The 23,985-nt window shown below is 42.9% G+C and overlaps 1 protein-coding gene across 1 annotated transcript in view; it reads left to right on the forward strand.

Annotated features, from left to right (window-relative positions):
* The window catches only part of CCIN (calicin), a 96,305-nt gene extending 81,713 nt beyond the window's left edge, over positions 1–14,592 (forward strand). The window contains exon 3 of the mRNA XM_029611888.1: positions 12,819–14,592. Within this exon, the coding sequence (XP_029467748.1) occupies positions 12,826–14,592 (1,767 nt within the window). The 5' untranslated portion in view covers positions 12,819–12,825. The remainder of the gene's footprint in view (positions 1–12,818) is intronic.
* Positions 14,593–23,985: the final 9,393 nt, after the last annotated feature.

Here is a 23,985-nt window from a genome sequence, read left to right on the forward strand (position 1 = left end):
GTGTTCTTGTACATAGTTTAAGAACAGTGGCTTTCTTCTGTCCTAGCCCCCTTCCTGAAGCAAGGCTAGACAAACTTTCTTCATGCAGCCTGCCTAACTTTAGTGTGCTCCTAGAACCATACCCTTTTCCCTGCAGCACTTCTTTGCCTCCAACTTTTCTGGCAGGCCACACAACAAACTTCAGTTTTACAGAAAAAAAAAATCCATATCTCCTTTGGAAACTTGGGCATTTTTCTGTGCCAAGCTTTAGAAAAAAAATCCTCGAACTGATACCATATGTGGGAAACAGAGTGGTGTTTCCCTGGCTGGAGACAAAAGGCCACATTGACTGCAAGCTTTCTAAATTTTATTTAGCAAACAATATTTTAAGATTGGACTCCTAAATTAGTAATATTCACTTACACACACAGAGGCTGTACATGGCCTTGCTTCTGTCAGTGTTCACTCCCTCCTTTCTGGTTTGAACAAAGCCCTTGACAGGAGCTGCCTTCCTCCTGGAGGCATAGGGGGCTCCTGAACACAACTGGGTTTACACTGTTATTCTCTCCAGCTGGTCCCTCCCACAGGACTATCCCTGCCCCAGCAGGGTCCTGCTCACAGACCCCTTGCTCTCTGTGGAATATAAGGTGGACCAGGCTCCATACCTGGTCCCATACAGGTTTAAAGGGGGAAAACAGGGTCAATCTGTCACAGCACCCAGGAAAAAGATCTGAGCAACATAGCTGATATTACATTAAATTCATTGGCTCAGTGTGCTTTGTCAGTCAAATCATTAAGAAGGGAATGGCAAATTAAACAGAGGTTATCATAATGCCTCTGTATCACTCCATGGTTAGATCACATCTTGAATACTATGTGCAATTATGGTCGCCACATCTCACTGGAGAAAGTACAGAGAAGGGTATCTAAAATAATGGGTATGGAAAGGTTCCCCTATGAGGAAAGGCTAAATAAGTTAGGGCTATTCAGCTTGAAGAAGAGACAGCTGAGGGGGATATGATAGAGATCTAAAAATTCATGAAAGGACTTGGATGGATCTTATTATCTTTCAACTAATACAAGGACTGGGGACACTCCATGAAGTTAGCAAGTAGCACATTTAAAACAAATCAGAGAAAATTATTTTTCACTCAGTGCACAAGTAAGCTCTGGAATTCGTTGCCAGAGGATATGGTTAAGAACATAAGATATGCCATGCTGGGTCAAACCAAGGATCCAACAGTGGCCAATCTAAGATACAAGTACCTGGCAAGTACCCAAACATTAAATATACCCCATACTACATCTGCCAGTAACAAGCACAGGCTATTTCTTATTGATTAATAGGGGTTTATGGATTAATAGGGGTTTATGGAACTTATCCAACACTTTTCTAAACACAGCTACATTAGCTGCTGTAACCACATCCTCTGGCAACAAATTCCAGATCTTAATTGTGTGTTGAGTGAAAAAGAGTTTTCTTCAATTTGTTTTAAATGTGCTACTTACTAACCTCATGGAGTATCCCCTAGTCCTTGTATTATCTAAAAGAGTAAATAACCATTTCGCATTTACCCATTCAGGTCATTTCATGATTTTGTAGACCTTTATCATATCCCCATTCAGCTAGTATAGCTGGGTGTGAGGCAGTGCCCCTATGTTCCCCCTTAAACTGGTGCAGGACCAGGCTAAGTGCCTGGTCCCCTTTAATTCCACTTGTGAGAGAGAGCCCTGTGGATAGAGGGGAGGAATAAGGGAGGAATAAGATCTGGGATCCAGGGGGGATACTGAGACAAGGCCCAGGTCCAAACACTGAGCTATGATGAAGCTGTGTGAATACTGAGGGAAGTAGTACTGAACTGTGAGTAAAGAGAGTACACTGTCTGAAGGTGAAGGCAGTCTACTGATGTGTCCAAGTTTAAGCTGTGAATAAAGATATAGTGTTTTAAGAAAGGCTGAAGTCAGGCTGTGTTTATGTCTCCAGGCCTGGGGATCACCGCTCGGTTCCTAGAACACGAGCTATACACAAATCCCTTGGTCTGACCATTTCCTGATCCAATCAAACATTAAAATTCGACACCCTTGGACCATAATAAAACAATCCCCCATTGAACTAACATATCGTCCACCATATAACTGCGAAGAACTGAAGGTCAAATTAGAAGAGGAACTAACCAACATACCACCTACAGACTGCTGCCTAGCTATAGAGCAGTGGCTAGAATCAACAGAAAAAATAGCCAATGCAGTAAATCCCATTAAAACATTACATATCAAAGAAACAAAACAAAATAACCAATGGCATAATACAAAAATAAAGGATGCAAAAAGAAAACCCAGAAAATTTGAGAAAACATGGCGAAAAAACAAAACAATTGAAAACCTAACCAAATTCAGGAAACACCTAGCTTACTACAAACAACTAATCTTGAAAACTAAAAGAGATTACTACAGTAACAAAATAGAAATATTCGCCAATAACCCAAGGACCCTCTTCGCTATAGTAACAAATCTTACAACCGACAAGCAAGAGTCACCTCAAAGCATACCTGAATCAAAATGTAATGAAATAGCCCAATTCTTTAGTGATAAAATATCAAATCTAAGAAATAAACTCCCAAAGAACACCAAACAAGTAATCACAATGCAAAAGAGAGATGCTAACCCATGGTCAGCTTTTGAAGAAATATCACAACTAGAAGTAGAATCAATGATAAAAAACACAAACCCCGCTCCCCATAAGATTGATACCATACCCACAACAGAGATAAAAAAGATCACCGAGGTAGTAACCCCAACTTTAACAAATATCATAAACCTATCCCTAACAGAAGGAATAATGCCAGACATACTAAAAGGGGCAATCATTAAACCAATAATCAAAAAGAAAAACAGTGACCCATTAATTCTCAATAACTACCGTCCAGTCTCAAACCTCCCACTAATAGCCAAATTAATAGAGAAAGCAGTACAAAAACAACTAGCTGAACACCTAGATGAGAACAACATACTGTACCCCTCGCAACACAGCTTCCGTAAACACTACAGCACTGAGACATTACTTCTCTCATTAACTGACAACATCTTAAGAGGTTTTGATAACAGTAAACACTACATCCTTGTAATGCTAGACTTATCCGCAGCTTTTGATACGGTTAACCACCAAACATTACTTAACAGACTAGAAGAAATTGGATTATGTGACAAAACGATTAACTGGTTCAAATCTTACCTCAGCAATAGGTTCTTCCAAGTCATGATAAAAAACACTCTTTCAGAAAAACTTAAACTCGAAACCGGAGTACCTCAGGGTTCAGCTCTATCTGCCTCACTCTTCAACATATATATGCTGCCCCTCTGTCATCTATTGGCAGGACTGGGGATAATTCATTACATTTACGCTGACGACATTCAGATAATCCTACCAATAGAAGACTCCATTGATAAAACACTAGGGTTAGCAAACATGTACCTTGGCATCATAAAACAACTTCTAACCCAAATGGAACTGGTTATTAACATTGATAAAACAGAATTCCTACACCTTGAACGAAAACAAACTGAAATCGTCAAAACACCAATAGCTCTAGGAAATAACCAGAAAATTGAACTGGCCGAAAAAGTAAGAAATCTGGGAGTAATAATGGATCCAGAAATCAATTTAAAACAACACATATCCTTAAAAGTAAGGGAAGGTTACGCAAAACTCATGATCCTTAAAAGACTGAAACCATTACTTACACCTACCCACTTCAGAACAATCCTACAAACACTTGTTTTCGCCAGTACCGATTACTGCAATGCACTCCTACTAGGACTCCCCAGTTCATCAATCAGACCACTCCAAATACTTCAAATTCGGCAGCCAGAATACTAACCGGAAAAAAAAGAAGGGACCATATAACAGAAACTTTAGCAGAATTACATTGGCTACCAATCGAATACAGAATCAAGTACAAAGCCTTATGCACAATACACAAACTAATATATGATAAAGAAGCAGACTGGCTAAATACAGCTCTAAGAGTCCATGTCCCGCAAAGGAACCTTCGTTCAGCTAACAAGGCACTGCTAACAATCCCTACAGTAAAATCAGCAAAACTAACCCAAGTAAGAGAAAGGGCCTTATCACTGGCTGGACCCTTTCTATGGAACACAATGCCCACTGAACTAAGATTACAGAGTGATATCAAATCATTTAAGAAAACCTTAAAGACATGGCTCTACAAACAAGCCTTTCCAAAAGAAATAGTGGGGTAGAAAGGGAGAGAGTGAATGAAAAAAAAAATACAGAAAAGCGCAGCTAAGAATAAATGACATCACAATAATATAAATACATAAATGCGATTAAGAAGTAGACCAACTCATAGTATCTCAATAACTTTACTGGATTAATCCATCACTACCCAAAATTTAATTTTATTAATGATATTGTAACCGTTCTTATCTGGCACCTGTTAGAATGTATGATAACTACCTATATATACCTTATTTTGTGCCTATTTGTAAACCGTTGCGATGGTACATAACTTAGCGACGGTATAGAAAAGTTTTTAAATAAATAAATAAATAAATATGGTGTTTTGCATGGAATTTTTCTAAAGCACTTCACAGAAAAAAAAAACAGTGTCCAAAGAAAAGTTTGGTGTATATGTATCCTGCCAGAAGCAGTTGGAGGCCAAACATTTGAAGAAGAGTGAAGCAAAGTGTCAGTTTGGAGTACAGAGAGTTGTGAAGAGGAACTGTGATTCTAAAATGAAGTACAGAACACAGGGGGCCTGTGGCTCTAAGACAAAGTATAGACCGCAGGGTTGCATGGTGGCTTGTGAAAGGGTGTGGCTCAGAAGCTGCACTGAAGAAAAAAGTTTCAGGTATAAAGAAAACTGTGAGTGGGCCTGGTTGCAGGGACATCCAGAAAGTGATGGGTTTGAATTAGAGGAACACTCTGCTGGAGGTAGATATGGATTTAATAATAAGCAAGCTAATGCTGGTCTTGCAGTTTGTTTGGTTTTTTGACTATTTTTTCCTTTGAAAAGAAAATGGAGTGAATTGGTGCAGCCAGGCTGTGCTGAGCAGGGTGTGGCTCTGAAAAAGCTGCCAGAGTGGGTTGTGAAGGTGGTGAATGGGAACAGGGCGGGGCCCTCTTCCAGCAAGCAAGCTACTTCACAGTTCAAGGAAACCAGCCAGAGTAATGGAGCAAGAGGACCCACTCCCAAAAGTCTAGGCCAGGCAAGAGAGTAAATACCTAGACTGGCTAGATAAGGAATGCCAACAATTCCTGGAGGAACTGGATGAATTGTTGACCAAGATGTACTGTGGCATCAGTCTGAAATTGGTGCTAAAGAAGGACCTGAGAAAAACCCTGTAAGATGCCCAAACACTAGCTGGAGTATAGAAACAGCTCCCTTGAAGAAGCCCAGAAAAGGGGGCGGTAAAGAACCCTGAGAGAGGGGTCCTAAGGAGGGCAACGCAGACTGCCCAGGAAGAGGCAGCCTCGAGTGGCCAGCAGGCTGCAGTGCAGATCGGTTAGAAAGTGGCACTACAGGAGGTCCTGGGGAAGATCCTATAGGGTGCCCAGACACTACTGGGAGTCCAGAAATAGCTCCCATGAGAAGTCCAGAGAGAAAGGCATGAAAAGGCCAGCAAGAGAGGAGATGAAGACTCAAAGGGGGAGGCGCCTTAAAGACCCCAGCAAGAGAGGCTGCAGAGGTAACCCAGAGGAAGGAACACGGAAAGAGGGTGGTGCTGCAGATATCCCAGTGAGTGAGGCTGTGGAGGAAAACCCAGAGGAAAGAACCACTAAGAGCCCAGAAGGTGGCACTGCAGAGACCCCAGCAAGTAAAGCTGTGGAGTAGCCAGCAACCAGCATGGGAGAATGGCCAGAGAGCACTGAGGGGATACCAGAGGAATCACCAATAGAAGCACCACAGCCAGTCCAAGAAGTTCTGCTGGGCCAGCAAAAGTCTTGGTTAAAGGGCTGGGGGTGCAGGTTGCACATTGGGTGGTGAAAGTGCAGACTAGGGTTACCCTGGGAGGTGGGGATGAGCATAACCCTAGAACCCTAACCCGAAGCCTAACTGGTGGGTGTCCAGATAAGAGGGGCTGGGAAGGTGAGGCACTCCCCTGGATGGGATCCAGGGGGAGTGAAAATGCTCAGACCAATGAGTCCAAGCTGAGGGGGGGGGAGTTATGTGAGAATTTGCCCCTATGTTCCCCCTTAAACCAGTGCAGGACCAGGCTAGATGCCTGGTCCCCTTTAATTCCCCTTGTGAGAGAGATCTCTGTAGACAGGGCCCAGCAGGGAAGGAATAAGAGCAGGGATCCAGGTGGGATAGTCCCAGGTCTCCAGGAGGAAGGCAGCTCCTGCAGAATAATGCTGTCTAAACACTGATCTGTGATGAAGCTGTGAGAGTACTGAAGGAAGTAGTACTGAACTGTGAATAAAAAGAGTACATTGTCTGAAGGTGAAGGCGGTCTACTGATATGTCCATGTTTACGCTGCAAATAAAGATATAATGTTTTAAGAAAGTCTGGAGTCAGGCTGTGTTTATGTCTCCAGGCCTGGGGGATCACCGCTTGATCCCACACTGGGTTTAAAAATGGTTTGTATAAGTTCCTGGAGGAGAAGTCCATAAACTGCTATTAATTAAAAAGGAATCTATTTAATGTTTGGATACTTGCCAGGCACTTGTGACTTGGATTGGCCATTTTTGGAGACAGGATGCTAGGCTTGATGGACCCTTGGTCTGATCTAGTATGGCATATCTTATGTTCTTATGAGCTGTAAATCATCACTTAACTCTTAGCTTCTCAAACTACCAGAGATGTGAGTGCTGCCAAACCACAAACACTGGGATAGTCTATAGAGTCTGCTTCCCTACTACTAACACTAACACGTGGCATGTCCTTGAGCCAAGCTTCTGCTTGGCTCAAGGACATGCCACGTTTCCGTACCTCTAATCGACCCACCAGAAATGCCCTTGCAGGGACTTTGCACACCCCATCCCTCAAAACAGCACACCTCTCCAATACCAGAGAGAGAGCTTTCACTATCGCTGGCCCCACCCTCTGGAATTTACTTCCTCATTATTTACGAATTGAGACCTCCATACATACTTTCAAAAAAGGCATTAAGACCTGGCTTTTTAGACAAGCTTACCCTGACGCCAATCAAACATAGCACCCCCCCTCCTACTACATCTACCACTGCCATCCTCCCCATCGTCTCTTCCCCCCCTCTCTCTGTTGAGCTGCACCGCCTTTCTACCCCCACTCCTTTATCTTCTCCTTTTCACTGCTCCCCCTCCCCTCTCACTCTGTCCTCCATAAGGACATGTAACAGTGTAAATAATGTAAATAAGTGCTCCGCTGTATGCTGTAAATCAAGCGATCAGTAACAGTTCTCTATGTATTAACTGTTCAATAATTGTTTTGTTTTTTTTGCTGCTATCCCTCCTCCTGTCCTATCTTTCTCTCTGCCCTATAGCCCCCTGCCCTATTTCTCACCCTTTCTTGCCTGCTCCAACTATCTCCCCCCCCCCTGTTCTTTGTAATCTTCTGCCTGCCTCAGTTTTTTGTAAACCGGCGTGATGTGCTCTACGAACGTTGGTATAGTAAAAGTTCTTAAATAAATAACTAAATAAATAACAGCACTGCATGTGCATGGGGAGACCAGGAGCAGACATTTAGTGGCCCTTTCACCAACAGCAAACCTTCTAGTAGCAAAGGTGTCATATAGATGAGGTAGGAACTGCGTTCAGAAGCTGTCTGCAGTCTGTTCTAATCATTCACCTCTATCTCCCGAAAGCTAGTGATGACAACGAAAGTAAAAGGGAACAAAGTATGTCCTATCCCACTGTGATGAAGACTAACCTAGAGTGCTACAGATGTCTGATGTAACTATAGGGCCCATTCTCATCTGTATCCTGGGTGGGGCTAGCTTACCTCTACAATGGAGATCTCCCTGGTCCCCCAACTTCTACTAGATATGTAGGCTAAAGGAGTATTTAAGGGCTCTCACATTAAAGATCCCAGCTGTGAACTATCAGGGACTCCTTGCTGTTTCCATTACCTTAGCCTCATTCACCTGCACCACTTATAATTTAGTAGGACCCAGATAAAGCAAGTCTTCAGGGCTTGAGGGCAATCACCTGCAGCAGGGTCAGAACTGTTGGTTCCCTCAGCTGCTTTCCATCCACACCTAAATTACACTAAATAGAGAATGTAGGGTAGAGTTTGCTAATGAGACCCAGTAGAAACTAACACCCAAATGTCTTGTGATACACAGGACCCATATAGTACCAAATAATTTATAGGTGAATGAAGATTCTTTCCATCTCTAATGTAATAGCTGCTGTAGAGAAATAAATTTAAAGCCAATAAAAGAAAGTGGAATATTTCAGATAATTTGTTAATCTTCTACATATGCCTTGCTTTCCTTAGAACCAATATTAAACTTATGTACAAGCGTTAGCAGATGGCTCCAGGTCATCAGGAACAGGCCAAGCTGGTCCTGGTTTTTCACACATTGAATGCAATGGGGATAAAACCAGGACTGGCTCTGGCTGTCCCTCCCTGATGACCTACAGCCAGCTGCTAACCCTTTTATAGAACATCACTACACATATATAAGAACAACATATGTGTATACCACTACTTTATAGGCACAGTTAATGTGTATATACAAGAAATATATGCATGAAAATCTGATATGAAAGTTCATATTCCAGAAGTCTTATGGCATGCTGTACATGAAGAGGAAGCGATGCAATTTGAAGAGGGCCATGAACTCCAGCAGAGAGCCGCATGCTGCTATTTACTGAGAGAGTGGCAGATCGGATAGGAGGCTGATGGCAAGACCTCCAGGATCTGAAGGAAGCTGTGTGGAAGAAATTCAGGTTGTCAGAAAAGAGATGCAGGGCCTTGGGCAGAAGCTGTAGGAGGAATTGCAGATCATGACAGCAATCTGGAGGGAGATGCCGCAGCAGATGCCACCATGCCAACCGCAGCCTGCATGGAATGCTCTATGGCTGAATGACTAGGCCCCTGGATGCAGTCTCCTCCAGTACTTGCACCACCACCACCCTGGATTGTTCCACCACCAGCTGTAGTGCCACCAGCTCAGTGGGTGGTTCCCCTAGTGCATTCAACATCACCCATAATGGGGCCTCATCCTCCTATGGCTACAAGGTGGGGAACTTCCATTCTGTTAACATAGGGATAGACTCATCTTGTGCTGCTGCTGAAGTGGAGAGGCATACCAATGCTAGCACGCCTTCATCCTCAGGCTCCTGATTGTCAGTTCTCAGGAGCTACTCACCTCTACTCATTCCTATTGTATCTTTCATCCCCTGCCAGTACCCTCAATTTCCTTCAAAGGCACTGCGAGTGGTGACTGGACACTGCTGCAGAGGAGTACGGACTTGGCCAGTCCAAGGCACTGGAGCCACCCCTAAAAAAGTGAGAACAACCTAGGAAGCAATATGGTTTCATATTCTATGAACTAATATTACCATTGTCTTGTAAATAAATGCACCCTCACTGCTGAAAATGTATTTGAATCAATATTCCTTTCCTCTATAGCCGGCTGGTGAGTTTGGCAGTGTATCTCCTGCAATTACTTCTCACCCAGGTCATATGCCTTGAGTTTGTTTATTAAAATGTAATAATTGCCTATGCACTAGGTCCTAGACAATGTACAAAATTAAAACATACATTATTTGATAAAATAGTAGAACAATAAAATGTTAAAATAAAAGACAAAGACAAAAAATGATAAAAATATGCAATAAACTTGTCACTAAAACATCATTAACTGATAAAACATTAGTATGATAAAACTAGCATAAAAACACTTGCTTAAAAAGCACAGTCTTCAACATAGATTTAAAAGTTTTTAAACAGACCAACTGCCTAATTTCTTCTGACAGCAAATTCCAAAATGTGGGCATGGCGAAAGAAAAGGTGTACTCATGAGTGACAGCTAAAAGAGCCTGCTGAGTCAAGGGAATGTCCAAGAGTCCATGCTGTTGTCACCTCAAGACATGATATGAACAATATAGGCATTCCAGGGCATTGACCCAAGAAAGAGTGTCAAAACTAATTATTCCCACTTTATACTGTACATGTTGGAATAGCCTAGTGGTTAGAGCAGTGGACTATGAACCAGAAGACCAGGGTTTGAGTCCTGTTGTCACTCCTTGTGACTTTGGGCAAGTCACTTTACCCTCCATTACCTCAGGTACAAAAACTTAGATTGTAAGCTGTCTGGGGATAGAGAAATACCTACAGTACCTGAATGTAAACCGGTGTGATATCTCGATTGAGATTGAATGTCGGTAAATAAAAAAATGTTGTACTACAGGTATCAATGTAAATCCATTAGCACAGGTGTAATATGGTCTTGTCACTTTTTTTCCTGTAATGACATGAGCAGCAGAATTCATGAGCAATTGAATAGGTCTCAAGGTCTGAGCAGGTAGGCCCAAATAGGCCTTCATCTTCTCCTTCTCAAGATGTTCATCTTTACTGGCTTTTGGCCAGTTTTTTAAGTATACAGCAGGCTAGAAACATCTCACAGACATTTGTGGGGTTGCAGAGAAAACATTCCCTAACTTTATCTAGGTGGCAGAAGTGTGTTTTGAGTAGACCAGAGGCCCTGGTCTGTTGGTGATTCCTGTTATAGCACAGATCTACTGCAGTCTGTAGATATGCCAGTGGGATCATGAATGGCTATCCTCTATCAAAGGTAGGGGAGGTGGCAGAGAAGAGCAGAGTGAGATATCCCATGGTGGTAGGCATGAGTGAGATATCCCATGGTGGTAGGCAGAGTGAGATATCCCATGGTGGTAGAGACTGGCTTGGGCCTCCTAGGTCTAAGAGATAAGGCTACATAGATATCTGGGAGAGGAAAGGGCAGAGGTTAGTATCTGTGTAGTTATAGTGAGAGTAGCATACCTACCTAGAAGCCACTCCCCAGTGATATAACTTTCCTGGAAACAGTCATGTATTCCAGACTGAGGATATAAGCATTGTAACCGGATCCTAGATACTCTGCACAACATCCATGATGATCCCTTTGGCACTGCAGACCTTCTGCATGTTGAGGGAATGGAAGCCCTTGCAATTGCAAAAGGTGGCCTTGTTGCCCCTTATAGGAATGTGAATGCAATTAATAGCCCCCGAAACAGAGGTGAATCATGCAATTTGGTAGAAATCAGTCATCATTTGTTGTTGTTGCTATCTTCTCTGAAGAAAAAATATATAGTTATGTATTTTTTTGAGAAATGCAGCCAGAAACTGATCAATACATGTGGAGTTGGCAGATTTGACTTATTCCAGCCATGACCCCTAGAAATGTCCGGAACGTGCCAGTGGCAAAAAAAGGCCAGGGCCATAGTGACCTTGAGGTGTATTGGCAAGGCATGGCCTCTCTGGGTGGAAGAGCAACGGTCCTTCTCTAACTGCTGGTGTAGGTATAGTATGGTTTCCTTATTGAATCTGAACCTGTGCATGACTTGCTCCTCTGATAGATCCAAAACTGTGCCCTAGTCCTCTAGTCTCTCTATAAGGGATACTTTCTCCTTCTCATCTGTTCTGTCTCCCTCCTCAATTGCTGTGCCACGAGTATCCATATGTTTATTATATTTATTCTGGATTTTATTTCTCCAGCCACTCACCCACCCTGAGTCTGTCCCGGTCTGCCCCAGTCTCCTACAGTAACACACACTCACCCCCCACAAAAAAAAAAAACTTCCTCAGTCTGTCCCAGTAACACAGACTCACCCCCAGTCTTCCCCAGTATACCGCAGTCACCATACACACGTATACATTCTCTAAAATGCTGTCTTATTCACTGAGAGGTATCCACAAAGAGTACAAACAAATCGTGTATCAGGCAGAAGGACAAACCTGACAACAAATATTTAAAGGCAAATACATTTCTGTGCAAGGGCAATGATTTCCCAGTTCCCCACCCTACTCCTCACTCCCTCTCTTTCTAGTCTGCTGCAGTGTCCATTCACCAGGAGAAGACAGTCTGCCAAACTTTAGGTCATAAAAGACAAAGGACATATGAATTTGGTTTGTTAAATAGCTGGTGTAAAAGTGCTGATGCATTCTTGATGATGTTTGCATGTATGCTATTTATACAATAGCACCGTATGCACAAACTTGCAAACTACATCCCAACACACCTCAAACACGCCCACTTTGTTCACTCATACTTTTGCTGGTAGACATGGAAATACATATGTGTGACATGGTTGGAAAATCCGAGATACACATGAACAACACACATATGCACTTATGCGCCATTTTAACATGTGAACAGCCTTTGGAAATGTGCTTATTTGTTTCTAACAACTACATACAAAACTGACAGCAAAAGGGTACACAGCTACAGTATGTTCTTACCACATGTTAGAAATAAGACCAGCACAAATAGCATCCAGTGCGAAGAGCTTCTTCCATGGGGATTTCCTCATTGTTCTTGGACTGAGACAAGCAGAGGAGGGAGATGTCCCCATCTACAAGGTCGCCCCAGCTCTTATAGGAAAGTCAGTTTTTTGTTTTACATATATAGATATTTACCTTTTAAGACATTAGAGGGTATTATCTTATTGTCTGCATTCTTTAGTCCCATGAACCAGGTCAGCTTATTGTCTAAAGAAATCCTTTTCTAAGTTAATAAAATGACTGCCACATCCTCTGTTTTAGATAGTTTATGTGTAGTCATTTATGATGCTTAATAAATAACTAATAGGCATTATAATATACTTGTGTTAACACTCACTCAGCATGACAACAAAGTATTAATAGATTGTTTCTGCTGGTCTAAGCTGCAGGATGAAGCTGGAGTTCATTGAGAAGAACTACGGAAATAATGTGTTGCAGAGTCTGAATAATCAGCGGAAGCGAAAGGAGTGCTGTAATCTGGTGCTGCATGTGGGCAGGCAGGCTTTCTTTGCACATCGGGGTGTGTTGGCAGCTGTGAGCCCCTATGTAAAAGATCTGATAACCAGCAGTGATCTTAAATCCACTGATGAGCTCTCCATCACAATGGATGAGGGGTGTTTGACTCCAGGAACAATGGAGCAGCTGCTGGAATATCTATATACAGGTAAGGTGACACTTTCCGAGCAGAATGTGGAGGATCTGGCATGGGGGTCCAAGTTTTTCACATTATTGGATCTCAGAACTTACTGCACTGACTTCCTCCTCAAGTCCCTGAGTAAGGGAAACTGCTTGCGTTATCTAACTATGGCTGATACCTATGAAATGAAGGAAGTTGGAGACCAGGCATATAGCTGTGTCAAGGATGGCTTCCATTATCTTGCTGGCACCCGGGAGCTTCTAGAATGTTCTCACAAGACCTTTGCCCGACTTATCAAGGATGATGACCTGCATGTGAGAAATGAGGATCAGGTCCTACTTACTCTATTGCAGTGGGTCAAATTCAACTTAGAAGACAGAGAGAAATACTTTGATAACCTTTTCTCATTTATAAAATTATCTGGAATCTCTAATCAAACCCTAATTGCTGTAAGTGGCAAAGAGGCACTTATTAAAAGGAACTCAAGATCCATGTCACAGATTGAACTTATCATGAATGACAGGAAGCAAGATACACCCTATAATCTAGTACTGCATCAAAGGAAAGGTGCTCTACTAGATGTAGTGATTGTGCTGGGGGGTCAGAAGTCAGATGGTAAGTTCAGTGATGGGCTTTTTGCTTATGTTATCAAAGAAAACAAATGGCTGAAACTAACAAAGATGCCATATAAAGCAGCTGCTCTTAGTGCAACCTCAGTAGGAAAGTATCTGTACATATCAGGTGGTGCTTCTGAGCAGATTACAGGACTGAGGACAGCATGGCGATATGACATTGATGGGAAATCCTGGACCAAACTAACTGATCTACCCATGGGTTTAGTGTTTCACACCATGGTGGCTTGTGGTGGAGTGGTGTATACAGTAGGAGGAAGCACAGCACCAAGGAAATACACCAATCATATATACAGATATGATGAAAGGAAGGAGAAATGGACTTTTGCTGGAAAGATGAGCGTGCCCATGGATGGTGCTGAGGTGATTACAAAAGGGGGTAAAACTATCTATATAGTGACAGGAAGGTGTATAGTGAAGGGGATCATCTCCAGAGTTGGCGTAGTAGACTGTTTTGACACTAGCACTGGTGAAGTTACACAGTGCATGACTTTCCCCATTCAGTTCAAACATAGACCTCTTATTTCTTTTCAAAATGAAACAGTACTGAGTGTACAGAGTCACAAACAGAGTTTGGAGATAAATCTTCAGAAGATTAAAGCAAACAAATCAACCAAAACTGTACCTCTACTACCAAATAACTGCAAGTTAGATGTGTGTCATGCAGTGTGCTCTATTGGCGAAAACAAAGTATTTGTGTGTGGAGGAGTCATTTCTATGGATGATAAACATGATAAACTATATGCTATCAATGAAAATGCCTGCATGTTCAACCAAAAGACAGGGGAATGGAAAGTTTTGGCTGAACCTCCAGAAGCTTTAGATTGTGCAGCATGTTGTCTAGCTCAAATGCCAAGCAAGTTTCTACGTAAGGGTGAATCTAATTAATTTTAAACAAAGAGTAAAGCAATTAAGCACTAAAGCAAAATTGACTGTGTTTGGTTCTTCACAGAATACAGCATACTAGGTCCATGTGACTACAAATAACCTTTATGAATGTTGAGTTGTTTGTAGACTATAGCACATTACACTCAGGATATGAGTCAGAGTTAACAAGTAAATAACTGCATTGGTCAAAATTGTGTATTACAGTGGTTCCTAATCCTCTCCCAGAGTCACACCTAGCCATTCGGGTTTTCAGGATTACCACAATGAATATGCATGAGATAGAGTTGCATACACTGGGTCTCAGGGTATGCAAATCTATCTTAGGCATATTCATTATGTATATTTTGAAAACCAGACCGTTTTAGGTTTTTCTTCAGGAGAGGGTTGGGAAACACTGGTGTATCCCACATTTCCCATGCCTGTTCATTCCCACCTCATAGCAGCTGACATCATACTGCTCATTGACTTCATACAGCTGCCTGCTGTTTTGTCCATGGCAGAGAGGTTTCCCAAAAGTTTCAAAAGGAAAAGAGGTCAGCAGAGCCTTTGAAAGCCAGATGGTAAGTGAAGTAGGTTGCTCCATCTTAAAAGCAGCAGCAAATACCTGCTATAATTAATAAAAATAGATAAAGGCTGTGTCACTAGTATTTAAGGTACTATAACTAGTTTGGTTTTTTTGTTTTTTTGTTTTTTTTTAATCCTGGGATTAAGTTTTGACTGCAGTGGTGCAAATTGTGGGATACTGGTGGCTAGCTGCTGTATTCAGAACTTTGGCGGGAGGAGAGATCTCAGCCATCAAGTAACATTGACACATACTGGTGAAATTCAGAGTGCATATATAAATGGGTTCTGAAGGATGGTGACCTTTAGCACCCTGCCAATGATTGTGGTTAAGATGAACAGGTTAAAGAAAGAGGAAGGTCGGGGGTCTAATAAAGGGGAAAATAAAACCCTAGCTACAGTAATTAAAGGCACATGGGACCTTAGCTCCTTTCATAGTAGCAGGTTTGGGGGAAATTCTGAGTAGGCTGCAAGCTCAGGTATGAAGGAAGGAAAGCCAGGCCAAAAACAAATACAAATAAAATAGTGCCAGCACTCACATGCAGGGTCCTCCTTTGGTGAGGAATGGGAAGGGGCAACCACCTTAGACCCCACCCCCTACAACTGGCTGCAGAGCCAATAAAATGACAGCATTGCCAATATTACCCAACCCTGGAACACCAATATCCAAACTGGACTGCTACAGATACCTACACAAAATACCTCACCTTGTTCACACAGGCAAACCATATACAGAATAACTGACCACAAATTATAAATAAAAATATGCAGAAAAAAAACAAAACTGGAAACTCCAAGAAGCCAGACTCTAGATGCAGAGCAACAATGGAGAAATAGAAACAGAAATGCATTTTGTTCTGTACCAGGCAAAGAACAAAGATATTAGAAATGCTACACATTCACATTCCCAAAGCTGATATATTTGAATCACTAAACCAAAATGTAATGACCCACTGCGGTTCATTACCAGTAGTGCCCTTAATTTAATTCCTTTAGCAAGGGACAGAGAGGTGGAGATTGTGGGGAGGCGACATTAGGTACAGCCCCCTCCCTTTGAGGGAGTCAGGATGGCTGTGCCCTGGTGAGGTAATAAAAGCTGCTCTCTCCTAAGAGCTTTGGAGATAGTGCAGTTTTGATTTTGAAGAGATGCAGGAGGTTTTTTCCTGTGTTGGATTTTTGGGGGTACCTCTGAGATTCAGGCAAATTTTGCCTGGTATCCTTAGGCACGGCTGGCTGGGTTTGTCTCTAGGGTTTTTTTGGGACTTCAGAGATTTTGCTTTGTAAGAAGCTACAAGACCCCTGGCTGTTGCCTGAAAGAGGTCATAGGGAAATCTTTTCTCTGGGGGCCCAGGAAAGAGAAGACCTGCCCTTCTGCAAGCTCCTGGAGGACAGAGCAATGATGGTGACCTGCTGTAGAGAACGTCTGGTGAGTTTTGGACTCAGTTTTTAGGAAGAGATTTTTGGATGCAAGAACTGGGAATAAGACTTTTGTTGCTCCTTTCCTGCCCTAAGCAGAACATCTAAAAGATGCATGTTCCTGTGTTGATCCTTACCAGGATTTGAGAGAGAAGTACATCTGGAAAACTGTAAGTAAGACCAATTTGAACTAATCCTGAGAACATCCTCTTGGAATCTTCACCCCGTGGAAGAGAGGAAATTGGGATTCTCTGAGCCAAAACATATTTGTCATTTTTGCCAGTTTTGGATGGGTTTTCCTCCCTACACAAAGATACCCTATCCACTGGGGAACCTCATTTGTCTATGTCCTGGAGGGTGAGTGTTTCCCTGTCCTGTTACCGTAGTAAAAGACCCTTGCTTAGATAAAGTCTGTAAACTGAAAAGACCAGCTGTGGTGCTAAGGACTGTTTTTGAATTGTGCCATTATTTTATTCTGATATACTTTCAGTAAAGTATTTTGTTTGGACACTTTAACAGTGTCTCCTGTGTGTTGTTGGAACTGACAATATTCACAGCAGAAAAAGAAGTAAACCTTTCCCAAGGAAAAGGAATACAGTGTTATCCCTCTGAGTTGTGAAGGAGCAATTTCAGCATAAGACCTCCCACATAGAGATGATGTGGCCCCAACACAAGACCTGACTCCCACACACAAAAAAGAATGATGAAAGAGGCTCAGGAGCCTGGACATAACACTTCCCAGCCCCCTCTCCTCCTCCGGAGTGCTCCGTCTCCTCCCTCCCTCCTCCCAACAGGCAGGCTGAATCCCCTTTCTCTTTCCCCAGGGGCCCTGCATCAGTCCTCTTCTTCCCCCCCACTTCCTTACCCAGGCAGTGATCTCTCTTTCACAAGTCCCATCTCCAGGGAAGGGTAGCAGAGGAGGCACCAGATGCATGTTCTTTTGGGGGGATCATATGGCAGTTCAAGCAGGAGGAAGAACAGCTAGCACGTACCCAGAACTAGCATGTACCCCATGAAAAAAGCCCTGAAACAAAATAAATTGATGTTGCAGCTAAGATACCATTTTCACCATCAGCCACAACATAGTAACACAGTAAAGATGGCAGATAAAGACCAAAACAACCCATTCAGTCTGCTCAGTTGAGATTCATCCTCTTTTGGCAGATGCACATATAAAATTTCCAAATTCAACCCACCACCAACTCCCTTTGGGTCTCCCACCTGATCTTTCAACCCTCCTCTCATATCTGTCTCAAGTATGGCCAAGTCCATCATGTTCATCACATTTTATTTATTTTACATTAATAGCCCATACTATCCACAGTTCTAGGCAGATTACAGTAATACATGCATAATAAAACTCATTCCCTTCAATATTCACAAACAAAACATAATAATCACACTACACATAAAATGCAAAAATAATCCAAAATCTCACCATTTAAACATGATATATTCAGAAGTACAGTCATAACCATAGAATGATCTACTCAACTGTTGTTTAATTCTCTCATCTTACATTCAGACCCAAATGATTGTCTATACAACATAGCAATTACTTGCTTCTGAAATTTGCAAAGGCAAGCCCCAGCTCTTAAACCTTCTGGTAAAGCATGCCATAACAAAGGGCCAGCCACTGCAAACGACCTCCCAAAACTTTCTTTGAGCCCTGATAAAGTCATAACCACTACAGAGTTTCGATTGTAGACGCTGCTCTATGCAGATTAGCACCTTGAAAGTGTACCTCTGCTGTTTTGGGTTATTACTGCCGCTTTGTGCAGATTGCCCACATGCGGTTTTTAGAACTCTGATGCAATTGTACCACTGCTGTTTTGGGTTGTAACTGTGTAGGTTATCACAATCTGCTTCATTTCTATCCTGTTGCCACTATGGATCCTCTGTGCTTAGTTCAATAGGCACCAACAGCTGAAGCTAACAGTGTTAATCACCGAAACAGAGCATGCTGATAACATCATTCTGCTGTTCAGGTTCCCTAGGAGTGACAGTTGAAAATGGGAGAAAGACAGTTTAAACTGCCTGCGAAAATGACAGTTGGAACTGATAGAACAAAAGAGACCCATTTCAGCTATGATATACAGCTGTGGGTGGACAGCCAGAGGCTACACAGGACACTCAGATCTGACTGAGACAGATGTATTTATTATTATTTATCTAGATTTATATTCCACTTTTCACACTTTTTTCAGTGCTTCAAAGTGGATTACCTTCAGGTACTGTAGGTATTTCCCTATCCCCAGAGGGCTTACAATCTAAGTTTCTACCTGAGGCAATGGAGGGTAAAGAGACTTGCCCAAGATCACAAGATATAGCAGTTTTTTCTATAAACCAACTAATTTACATGTAGCAGCTAGTATTAATGTGAAATTTTCTTGTTTGTATCCCTGTTTATTGTTTGCAGTTTTTCAATCTTTTTATGCATTCACTGTATCTCCTTTTTAATAATAAACTTATTAGTTTATTAGCACTTTGGTTTTTGATTGATTAGTGACCAAGCTAACAGGTCTATCCAGTACCGAGCGGTAGGAAGAGCTGCGTTAGTGCCCGGCGCACCCGCGGTTGCCGCACGCACAGTGCAGCTCACCTACCGCTCGATCCTGAACTATAATTTCATGCAAATGTAAACCGCGTCTAAGAAGGGTCCGTGAAGCGTTAGGCCCGCACAACCCATTTTACTGGATAGAGCGCCTATACAGCATCCTGGGTGCGCGGGCCTAACGCTTCACGCCACGCTGGTATCTGTCATTTCAAATGTCATTTCAAATGTCATTTGAAATGACAGATACCAGGAAGTCGGGACTGCCAGTCCCCCCTCCCCTCCTCCCGAAGCAGGGCGCGAAAAGCAGCCTTGCTCCGGGAGGAGGGGAGAAGGGACTGGCAGTACGAAGCGGCGAAGCGACTTACTTTTTGCAGCCCCCTCCGGACATCGGACGACCTCTCCTGCCTCCAGCTGCTCGCGAAGATGGACGCCTGCAAAAAGTAAGTTGCTTCGCCGCTTCACACTGTCAGTGTCTCTTCTTCCCTCCTCCCGGAGCAGGGCGAAGCAGCCTTGCTCCGGGACTAGGGAAGAAGGGGCTGGCAGTACGAAGCGGCGAAGCGACTTACTTTTTGCAGCCCCCTCCGGACATCGGAGGGGGCTGCAACGTTTTTTTCGCTTTTTTTTTTTTTTTGCTTCGGGAGGAGGGAAGAGGACTGGGGCTGCCCCGGAGACCGGCACCCATGATCGCGGCCGGGGCAGGTGAGTGGGGGCTGGGGGAAAGCTTGCTGCCTTCCCTTACCCCTGCCTCTACCGCAGGGGTAAGGGTAGGCGGTAAGTTAGCAGGTTAAACGCGTGACAAAACGGCAGGGAAAAATAGCGATAGTCGGGGCGCGGGTTATGGGATGCTAGGGAATAGCTAATTCGCTCGTTTGCATGCAATATACATGCCGCGGGCGGAAGGGGTTGCCCGGGGATTTTAGGACGCGGTAGGAGTAGGTTAAAGGGGATTCGGGATCACAGGAAGGGCTAACGCGGCCGGAAAGTGATTAGAATGCGGGTTAGGAGCGGGGTAAATGCGGCCGCACTTTACTGGATAGACCTGTAAGTGAGTTGCTATAGGATCCCAGTAGTTTAAGAAAATGATCTGCAAATGCCTTGCTGAGAACTCTGTGACTGAAGCCACCGTGTCCCCTGAGGGAGAAGCTTGTGTGAAGGGTATTTACCAAAAGTTAAGCAGAACTTCAGTTGGGGTGGCTGCTAGGTGAGAGGCATATATACAAGTACAGGTAAGGACTGTGCACTACTTGCTGGGACTCTTCAGCAGCCAAAGGTTCAAACCCTTGTGGGTGGTAGGAATAGAACAAGAGCATTATGTGACAAGTAAATTTGCATTTTCAAAGGCATTCAACAAAATCCCTGTTAAGAGACTCCTCCGAGCAGCATGGGCGTGCCCAACCGCCATGTTCCATCAGGGATTATCTAAGGCGCGCCCGCAAGGGCCTCCTAAGTACACATCATGGCGGAAACCTCAGGGTGGTCCACTCCCGATGACATCAGATGACAGCAGTACTTAATCTGCTCGGCCCTTGGCTAAGACAAGTTAGCAAGGTCTACCTGCCTACATAATTCTGCTCTATGTGGACTGGTTCTGGAAACCAAATTTAGGCTCTTAGGTAGAAAGCTTAAATCCAGAACCTCCAGGGTAGCATTCTCTGAAATGCTCCCTGTTCCACGCGCAGGTCTCCAGAGGCAGGCAGAGCTCCGGAGTCTCAATGCGTGGATGAGACGATGGTGCAAAGAAGAGGGATTCGGTTTTGTTAGGAACTGGGAAACCTTTTGGGGAAGGGGGAGTCTCTTCCAAAGGGATGGGCTCCACCTTAACCAGGGTGGAACCAGACTGCTGGCGCTAACTTTTAAAAAGGAGATAGAGCAGCTTTTAAACTAGAACAAAGGGGAAAGCCGACAGTCGCTCAGCAGCGCATGGTTCAGAGAGAGGTATCTTCAAGGGATACTAATGATGCATTAGAATTAGGACATCCCAACAGTGAGGTTCCAATTATAAGAAAAGTAGTCCAAGTGCCTGTAACTAAAAACTCAACTGAGCTAAAAAATTCTAACTTATCCCTATCAATTAAAAAGCAGAATGAAAATACAAACAAAAAACAAACTTTGAAATGTTTGTATGCTAATGCCAGAAGTCTAAGAAGTAAGATGGGAGAATTAGAATGTATAGCAGTGAATGATGACATAGACTTAATTGGCATCTCAGAGACATTGTGGAAGGAGGACAACCAATGAGACAGTGCTATACCGGGATACAAACTATATCGCAATGACAGAGAGGAGGACCCGGGAGGCGGTGTGGCGCTTTATGTCCGGGATGGCATAGAGTCCAACAGGATAAACATCCTGCATGAGACTAAATGCGCAATTGAATCTATGGGTAGAAATCCCTTGTGTATCAGGGAAGACTATAGTGATAGGGGTATACTACAGTCCACCTGGTCAAGATGGTGAGACTGATAGTGAAATGCTAAGAGAAATTAGGGAAGCTAACCAAATTTGTAGTGCAGTAATAATGGGAGACTTCAATTACCCCAATATTGACTGGGTAAATGTATAATCGGTACATGCTAGAGATATAAAGTTCCTGGATGGAATAAATGACATTTTTATGGAGCAATTGGTCTAGGAACTGACAAGAGAGGGAGCAATTTTAGATCTAATTCTCAGTGGAGGACAGGATTTGGTGAGAGAGGTAACAGGGGTGGGGCCGCTTGGCAATAGTGATCATAATATGATCAAATTTGAATTATTGACTGGAAGGGGGACAGTAAGCAAATCCACGGCTCTCGTGCTAAACTTTCAAAAGGGAAACTTTGATAAAATGAGATAAATTGTAAGAAAAAACTGAAAGGAGCAGCTACAAAGGTAAAAAGTGTGCAAGAGGCATGGTCATTGTTAAAAAATACCATCCTAGAAGCACAGTCCAGATGTATTCCACACATTAAAAAAGGTGGAAAGAAGGCAAAATGATTACCAGCATGGTTAAAAGGGGAGGTGAAAGAAGCTATTTTAGCCAAAAGATCTTCATTAAAAAATTGGAAGAAGGATCCAACAGAAGAAAATAGGATAATGCATAAGCATTGGCAAGTTAAATGTAAGACATTGATAAGACAAGCTAAGAGAGATTTTGAAAAGAAGTTGGCCGTAGAGGCAAAAACTCACAGTAAAAACTTTTTTAAATATATCCGAAGCAGAAAGCCTGTGAGGGAGTCAGTTGGACCGTTAGATGATCGAGGGGTTAAAGGGGCACTTAGAGAAGATAAGGCCATCGAGGAAAGATTAAATGATTTCTTTCCTTCGGTGTTAAAGAACATAAGAACATAAGAAATTGCCATGCTGGGTCAGACCAAGGGTCCATCAAGCCCTGCATCCTGTTTCCAACAGAGGCCAAAACCAGGCCACAAGAACCTGGCAATTACCCAAACACTAAGAAGATCCCATGCTACTGATGCAATTAAAAGCAGTGGCTATTCCCTAAGTAAAATTGATTTATAGCCATTAATGGACTTCTCCTCCAAGAACTTATCCAAACCTTTTTTGAACCCAGCTACACTAACTGCACTAACCACATCCTCTGGCAACAAATTCCAGAGCTTTATTGTGCCTTGAGTGAAAAAGAATTTTCTCCGATTAGTCTTAAATGTGCTACTTGCTAACTTCATGGAATGCCCCCTAGTCCTTCTATTATTCGAAAGTGAAAATAACCGAGTCACATCTACTCATTCAAGACCTCTCATGATCTTAAAGACCTCTATCATATCCCCCCTCAGCCGTCTCTTCTCCAAGCTGAACAGCCCTAATCTCTTCAGCCTATCCTCATAGGGAAGCTGTTCCATTCCCTTTATCATTTTGGTTGCCCTTCTCTGTACCTTCTCCATCGCAACTATATCTTTTTTGAGATGAGGCGACCACACACTAAAGAGTGTGTTGGGGAGATACCCGTTCCAGAGAAGGTTTTCATGGGTAATGATTCAGATGGACTGAACCAAATCATGATGAACCTAGAAGATGTGGTAGGCCTGATTGATAAACTGAAAAGTAGTATATCACCTGGACCGGATGGTATACACCCCAGAGTTCTGAAGGAACTCAAAAATGAAATTTCAGACCTATTAGTAAAAATTTGTAACCTATCATTAAAATCATCCATTGTACCTGAAGACTGGAGGATAAATTACAGGAAGACCTTGTGAGACTGGAAAATTGGGCATCAAAATGGCAGATGAAATTTAATGTGGATAAGTGCAAGGTGATGCATATAAGGAAAAATAACCCATGTTATAGTTACACAATGTTATGTTCCATATTAGGTGCTACCACCCAAGAAAGAGATCTAGGCATCATAATGGATAACACATTGAAATCGTCGGTTCAGTGTGCTGCAGCAGTCAAAAAAGCAAACTGAATGTTGGGAATTATTAGGAAGGGAATGGTGAATAAAACGGAAAATGTCATAATGCTTCTGTATCGCTCCACAGTGAGACCCCCACCTTGAATACTGTGTACAATTCTGGTCGCCGCATCACAAAAAAGATATAATTGCAATGGAGAAGGTACAGAGAAGGGCGACCAAAATGATAAGGGGAATGGAACAGCTCCCCTATGAGGAAAGACTAAAGAGGTTAGGACTGATCAGCTTGGAGAAGAGATGGCTGAGGAGGGACATGATGGAGGTGTTTAAAATCATGAGATGTCTAGAACGGGTAGATGTGAATCGGTTATTTAGTCTTTCAGATAATAGAAAGACTAGGGAGCACTCCATGAAGTTAGCATGTGGCACATTTAAAACTAATTGGAGAAAGTTCTTCTTCACTCAACGCACAATTAAACTCTGGAATTTGTTGCCAGAGGAT

The sequence above is a fragment of the Rhinatrema bivittatum genome, chromosome 1, assembly GCF_901001135.1.
Source record: "Rhinatrema bivittatum chromosome 1, aRhiBiv1.1, whole genome shotgun sequence".
Taxonomy (NCBI): domain Eukaryota; kingdom Metazoa; phylum Chordata; class Amphibia; order Gymnophiona; family Rhinatrematidae; genus Rhinatrema; species Rhinatrema bivittatum.